General features: G+C 35.9%; 1 protein-coding gene across 1 annotated transcript; it reads right to left on the bottom strand.

Annotated features, from left to right (window-relative positions):
• Positions 1–422: 422 nt before the first annotated feature.
• LOC148939761 (protein CFDP2-like) lies at positions 423–1,022 on the bottom strand. Its single transcript, XM_089106428.1, has one exon. It carries the CDS (start codon positions 1,020–1,022, stop codon positions 423–425), a length of 600 nt encoding a protein of 199 aa, XP_088962554.1.
• Positions 1,023–8,056: the final 7,034 nt, after the last annotated feature.

The raw sequence follows: 8,056 nt of genomic DNA, 5'->3' as shown, positions 1-8,056 counted from the left end.
ACTTGATTCTGAAGAAAAGTTTGTTTTATACATTTTATTTTCTCTCTGAGAGCCCATGTCTTGTCTGAAAGCCATTGATCTTTCGGGTTCTTTCTGTAGCCAAGAATTTCCGTGGCAGCCGATTGAAAACAAGTCTTCCTGTCCTTCCACATGTGGTCTTGATCTAACTGTTCCGGTTGAGAGAGAGAGAGAGAGCTTGAAAGCGATTCGGAAGTTCTACCACAAAATCCTGCTTCAATGTTTTGTTTAGCAGCTTGTATGACTCAAAAGGAGTGTCGGCGCGAGAGTTTTCTTTGTATTTCTCCTCAACTTGATTTAAAATTTTGCCATGATAAGTGAGTGGTCAGATCCTACATCAGCACCTCTATACGATCGTTCATCAATGGGAATCGAGTGCCACTTACGACTAACCAAACAGTGGTCTATTTGATTTTTGTTAAACCATCAGGGGAGGTCCAAGAATATTTGTGGATGTCAAGATGACCGAATGGGCTCCCATCAATAATTAAATCATTGGCTGCTGAAAAATCAACGAGCAATTCGCCATTCTCGCTTCGGTCTCCAAGTCCATGGTTTCCTAGTACTTGGAGGCAATATTTTTGGTCGTTGCCAATCTTTACATTAAAGTCTCCGATGGAGCATACTATGTCAGGCCTAGGTATGTCGTTTTCTACCGCTTGTAAGGTTCTATAAAATTGGTCTCTTACCTCTTCATTTGCTTCACTGGTCGGGGCATAGCAAACTACCACAGAACGCTTGACATGCAATCCGGTAAATCCAGCAGTGAGGATTCTGGCTGAGATTGGGGAACATTTGATCATGACCTTTTTGGCTTCTTTTGTCAGGAAGAGAGCAACTCCTTGTCCTCTTCGTGAATCAGTTCCTCTGAAAATAATATTGCAACCATTTGGTAATTGATTTGATCCTGCACCATTCCATCTCTCTCCCGATAAAGCAACTAAGTCTAGATTATATCCAATCATTTCATTTACTACTTGTTCAGTTTTTGATGCTTCGGCCATTGTTCGGACATTCCAAAACCCAAACCTGAGAGTATTTTTCCCAGTCAGAAATCTTGTCCGGGGACAGGCAGTCGTCGTCGTTGAGTCGATATTAGATCCGAGGCTTTGTTTCTTTGATGTTTCTGTTGCGTATAGTTTTTTTTACGGGTGTTATGACATCTTAAAAGAAAATTAGGAAAATTCTGAAATTCAGTTTTTAATGAACAAGAACTTTATAACAATTTTTGTTAAATACTGGGTGCCAAATAAAAAAAAAAAAAAAAATAAAAGAAGAAACGTGGGTAAAACTCAGAAAAAATAAGCTGAAAAATTGAGGGAGGCTGAGAACCCCTCCAAAATCCCCAACGTAAATTGATAATGTATCAAACTTTCAAGGTAGCAGTTTCAATCACAGGGGACAAAAGATTCTATAATTATTCATTTAATTATAAAATCATTTAATGTTTAGAATTATGATAATCAGTAAAATCAAATAGCTTAAGGGGTTTAGCTTTCCTTTGAAGATTTAGTTCTTCATTAGAATTTACACATTGTTGATGTCCGAATGTTTAACTAATGAAAAACTTATAATCGCTGTTAGAAGTCTAGATTTGAGTAAGAAAATATTAATGACTTCATCGCTGTAGAATATTATTTTTAAATCCACAGAAAAATCTATGGAAGAATGCAAAATAGATAAATATGCGGAAATAAAATTTCTATATCCTCAGGAATCGTCAAGCAGTCATGGCATCCTGTCCTACAGGTTCGCCTTCAAGGAGAAGTAAACTCAGGAAGGGTTTGATGACTGTTTGAACGGCATCGGGTATTGTATTGTATCGGATTAACGATGCTTCTTGACTAGTGAGTCTTTGCAACGGCCCTGTAGTACGTTGCTACACCCAGGCTTGAACTCTGGTCCCGTATTAACAAACTAAGATCAAACCTACTGCGCAACCACAGGACTGCATTCCAAGTACATTCGGCCTTACACTGATCATCAAGCATCTCTACTAAGATGAAAATGTTTGACGACTCTGCTTGACTTGGCACTGCAAATATTGACAAAATTCAGGTATGGTCACAAAACCATAAACCACGATTCGTTCCTGAAAAGAATGAGGCAGGTGAGGAAGCCCAGGGACTAGTACAAGACATTATTTTGTAACCGTGACTGTATTGATAAGGTGTAAGTTGGCAACTCGACCGACTTTTTCGTGTGGTGTAATGGCCTGAGTCAATTCGATTCACGTTATAAAGCACATCACCCCTTGAATAAATAGAGTTTTAAAGTATGGTTTTAACATATGATTTCAACTTATAAAAAAAAAAATCGGGAGGAGGAAGACATAAAAAATACCGTAACACTTGCAATTTGCTGTTCAATGAACTTAAGACAAAAAGTTTTATATTAGCCTGACCTGGTTTCCTGCTCTCTCTTGATCCAGCCATACTATTACTTTTAAACAGGCTTGGCGGGGCATGCAAGACTTATCCAAATCAGGGAGTTGTCACAGCAAATGATTGAAAGCTAAAAACGATTAAAACCTATATGGCATTAATTTTGTTGGGACAATTTCTCCACAAGACTGGAGGGGGACTCAATCAGGGTCCGATGTTGGGATAAAATTTAGCCACTTGGGCAATGGAGGTAAAAAATGTTGCCAGGCTGGGATACCTAGGATACGCCTTTGCGCTATGAAATGCATCCCCCAAGTAAAAGAAGAAAAACACAAGTGGAGGACCCCCGGTACAGTCCACTGGAAATGCTAGTTGGATTTATGGTGGCTTGCACTGGATCCTTGAGTGAGGGAACGTAAGCATACCCAGGTGCGATTTCGAGGGAGGCGTGAGTCATAATCCCAGAGCAATTGACATGGACCTGGTTGAACAAATTTTGAAGTCAAATTTTTTTACTCCCAAATGGTATGAGGGGACATATGCTTGTCAATCCGCTTTATAAGGGGGGGGGCCGAAACCTGTGACAGAGAAGAAATGACCACCACAGCCCCCGTAATGGACGACAAAGTGGGATCTTCTTCACAAATATCAATGCTTTTCTCAGCGTCAGTAGAAAGGGCAAGGAGTTTAAATTGCATCATTTTCAGGCTGCTCCAAATAATCTTTTGGTGCTATTGACAAGAAAGCTAGTATTTATAGCGTTGGTATTGAAGCCCAGGACCGTTGTAAATTAAGTACTGGGAAAGACACAGGACATCGAACTCTATACACATAACAAGGTGAGCATTGCTCCTAGAGCATGCATTTATAACTAAGAAATTTGGCACCTTGAAATCATCCAATTATGTTCAAGGGATGTTGTTATCAATATAGACGAACTTGAATGCGTGATATTTATCTTGACCTGTGAGTAGTATGTTAACTTATACTTTGCTTGCCTTATGTTCCATCCTGTTTTATTTGCGGCCTTTACGTTCCTTCCGGTTTTTCTGGGAGGTAATTCTACTTCTACTGGTCATTACATCTTTCAAAGAGGAACGAGTATAACTTGATTGGTGATTAGGATTTGAATAAAAGGAATAGTTTTCGTTACAAATGATATTAGTAAGAGAATTGAATTCAAAGATGACAAGTTTTTCTGACGTAGATTTCTAGTGTATGTAGATTATGTATGTAGAGTGTATCTAGTGTATGTAGAGTGTATGACGTAGATTTCTAGATAGAGTGGCGCGCCACTCTAAGTGAACCTAGATCAACCCAACTTTTTGGATATCTCTCTCTCACTATGACTCTTTTTGTTTGTCGTGTCTGTGCATGTCTCGTCTCTACGTGTGTGTGTAATCTCTTTGTGTGTGTTGTCTAAAAAAACCAGTCTGGTTAAAAATGTGGAGTTTTCGTACTGCTCACTTTTTTGCACTGTGTAGGAACCAGTGGGGAATCCCCGCTCGTTTGGAAAGGTGCCAAGGAAAGGCAAGCAAATAGCATGTATCTTAAAAACGTGTTTAATCGCGTTTCTTGAATAAAGTATCTGTACTGTATATTCAAGAGGTGAACTCAATAAAGAACTTGTTACTTACTTACAAATGTTTTCAAAATTTCTTGAATGACAATTCCGTATTGTGTATCCAAGAGTTTACTTCAAGAAAGAAACTGTTGCTTACTGAGAATTTTTTCATAATTTCTTGAATTAAATTTCTACATCATGTAGCTAAGTGAAAATTGTTTGTGATAAAGAGTAAAAAAGTTAATTACTTGCAATTTTTTCATAATTTCTTGAGTGAAGTATCTGTACTGTATATCCAAGAGGTGGAATCAATAAAGAGTTTGGTACTTACTCACAAATATTTTCATAATTTCTTGAATGAAATTTTGTTACTGTGTATCCAAGAGTTGTCTTCATGAAAGAAATGGCTACTTACTGAGAATTTTTTCATAATTTCTTGAAATTAATTTCTACATCGTATATCTAACTCGCGAAAAAAATAAAGAGTTTGTTACTTACTTAGAATTTTGTCATAATTTCTTGAACTAAATATCTTTTTGTTTATAAAACAGGTGAATTCAATAAAGAATTTGATACTTAGACTGAAAATTTTCTAATAATTTATTGAATTTAATTTCTACATCGTATATCTAACTCGTGAAAACAATAAAGAGTTTGTTACTTCCTTAGAATTTTTTCATAATTTCATGAATGGAATGTCTTTTGTTTATTCATCAATTGAATTCAAGAAATAATTTGCTACTTAGTGACAATTTTTTCATAATTTCTTGAATGAAATTCCCGTATTGCGTATCCAAGAGCTGACTTCAAGAAAGAAATTGTTACTTACTGAGAATTTTTTCATAATTTCTTGAATTAAATTTCTACATCGTGTAGCTAAGTGAAAATAAAGAAATTGTTACTTACTGAGAATTTTTTCATAATTTCTTGAATTAAATTTCTACATCATACATCTAAGTGAAAATTTTTTATGATAAAGAGAAAAAAAAAGTTACTTACTTGCGATTTTTTCATAATTTCTTGAATGAAGTATCTGTACTGTATATCCAAGAGGTGAAATCAATAAAGAGTTTGTTACTTAATTAAAAGTATTTTCATCATTTCTTGAATGAAATTTCCATATTGTGTATCCAAGAGTTGACTTCAAGAAAGAAATTGTTACTTACTGAGAATTTTTTCATAATTTCTTAAATTTAATTTCTACATCATACATCTAACTCGTGAAAACAAAAAAGAGTTTGTTACTTACTTAGAATTTTGTCATAATTTCTTGAACGAAATGTCTTTTTGTTTATCCAACTGGTGAATTCAAGAAAGAATTTGCTACTTAGTTACAATGAAATTTCCGTATTGTGTATCCAAGAGTTGACTCCAAGAAAGAAATTGTTACTTACTGAGAATTTTTTCATAATTTCTTGAATTAAATTTCTACACAACAATTGACTTCAAGAAATAAATTGTTACTTGCTGAAAATTTTTTCATAATTTCTTGAATTAAATTTCTACATCGTGTATCTAAGTCATGAAAACAATAAAGAGTTTGTTACTTACTTGGAATTTTGTTATAGTTTCTTGAACGAAATGTCTTTTTTGTTTATCCAGCAGGTGAAATCAAGAAAGAATTTGCTTCTTACTTACAATTTTTTCATATCCACGAGGTGAGTTCATGAAAGAGTTTGTTACTTGCTTAAAATTTTTTCATAATTTCTTAAATTAAATTTTTGCATTGTGTATCCCTGAGGTGACTTAGAGAAGGATTTTGTGAATTACTTTTGATTTCTTCATTTTTTCTTGAGTAAAGTGTCAGTGTGTTTCTCAAGAAGATGTATTAAGGAAAGAATTTGCTATTTACTTACAATTTTTTTCATAGTTCACTTGCTTAAGTTTTTGCATTGTGTATCAAAGAGGTGACTTCAAGAAATAATCTGTTACTTACTTACAATTTTTTAATAGTTTCTTAAATGAAGTTTCTGCATTGTGTATCCAAGAGGTGACGTCAGGAAAGAGTTTGTTACTTGCTTACAATAGATCTATTCTAAAGAATAAAGACTGGGTTAAGCTTAAAGATATTTATTGCTTAAACGTATTGACACATAGTTCAAAGAGACAAACAAAGCCCAAAAAAACATACAAACCCCAAAGAAAACCAAACAGCCCAAAGACACAAACATAGACAAAAAAGACTCAGACACTCCAAAAAGACACACAGTACAAAGAGACACACACAGACTAAAGAGACAGACACATCACAAATAGACACCAACAGCCCAAAGAGACACATACAGCTCAAAGAGACGTACACGGTCCCAAAGAGACGCACACATCCAACAGAGAGATACAAAGCCCAAAACGACACAAACAGCCAAAAGAGGCACACACAGACCATACAGATTCAAACTGCCCAAAGAGACATACAGCCTAAAGAGACACACACAGCCCAAAGAGACAAACACAGGCTAAAGAGACATACACATTTCCGAAGAGACACACAAGGCCTCTAAGAGACACAAAAACAGCCCAAAGAGACACAAACAGCCCAAAAGAGACAAACATAGACCAAAAAGACTCAGACACCCCAAAAAGACACACAGTCCAAGGAGACACACACAGCCTAAAGAGACACACACATCACAAAGAGACACCCACAGCCAAAAGACACACATACAGATAAAAGAGACTAACCCGCCAAAAAGAGAAGAACAAAACCAACATATAGAAACAAACCAAAAAACGACACTAACAGCCAAAAGAGGCACACACAGACCATAAAGATTCAAACTGCCCAAAGAGATATACAGCCTAAAGAGACACAGACAGCCAAAAGAGACACACACAGTCTAAAGAGACATACACACAGTCCGAAGAGACACACAAAGCCCAAAGAGACACACACACACAGCCCAAAGAGACAAAAAACGCCCATACAGACGCAGATATATCAAAAATATTAAAACCATTAAAATTGAAACACTGGCCCAAGCTATAATCACATTGCAAATAATATAAAAAAATTGAAAAAGGAAACACACACAGACAAAAAACTATCAATGAAGACACTTCCAGACACCAAGATTCAAAAGCCCCAAAGCCAAAAAACTGGCCCAAAGACTCAAATAAGACTTCTAAAAGACACAAAAAACCAAAAGAAAGACACAAAGACCAAAATGACTCAAACAGCCCAAAGAGACACACATAGCCCAAATAAACACAAACAGCCCAAAGAGAAAGAAGCCCAAAGAGACAAACACAGCTAAAAAAAAAAAAAAGACTCAACAGGCTAAAGAGACATACACCCAGACCGAAGAGACACACAAAGCCCAAAGAGACACACACTCCGCTCAAACAGACAAAACACGCCCATAGAGACACATACATATCAAAAAGATTCAAACCCTCCAAAGAGACCCTTATTTATAGTGAAGCGTTTCTTAGTCGTATGTTTACCCGAATATTTAACAAGTACCATTTTTCCATACCATCCATAAAACTCAATTCATCCTAGAATTATTTAAACTAAATACTTACTCCCGCCCTAGTAAATTCTGTAAAACACGATAGCGTTATTTATAGTGAAGCGTTTCTTAGTCGTATGTTTACCCGAATATTTAACAAGTACCATTTTTCCATACCATCCATAAAACTCATTCTTAGTCGTATGTTTACCCGAATATTTAACAAGTACCATTTTTCCATACCATCCACAAAACTCAATTCCTCCTAGAATTATTTAAACTAAATACTTACTCCCGCCTCCAACAGAAAGTTCAGAAAGACGCAATAGCCTTATTTATAGTCGAATGTTTACCCGAATATTTAACACGTACCATTTTTCATTACCACCCACAAAAATTAGTTCCTACTAGAATTATTTAAATTAAATACTTACCCCCTGTTCTAAAAAGTGGTCCCTAAGACACACAAACACACAAAAGAAGGACACACAGATCAAAATGACACAATCAGCCCCAAACAGACACACATAGCCCAAAGAAACACAACAGCCCACACGGTCCCTAGGAGACACAAACATCCAAAAGAAAGACACCGAGATCAAAATGACACAAACAGCCCAAAGAAACACAAACAGGCC

Source organism: Artemia sp. Qi Xiang Cuo, chromosome 20 (genome assembly GCF_049724085.1).
Source record: "Artemia sp. Qi Xiang Cuo chromosome 20, ASM4972408v1, whole genome shotgun sequence".
Taxonomy (NCBI): domain Eukaryota; kingdom Metazoa; phylum Arthropoda; class Branchiopoda; order Anostraca; family Artemiidae; genus Artemia; species Artemia sp. Qi Xiang Cuo.
The sequence above is the reverse complement of the archived record's forward strand: the minus strand, read 5'-3'. Positions and strand labels throughout refer to the sequence as shown.

Coding starts and splice junctions, on each gene's coding strand:
- LOC148939761 (XM_089106428.1), bottom strand. CDS start 1,022: ATGGCCGAAGCATCAAAAACTGAACAAGTAGTAAATGAAATGATTGGA.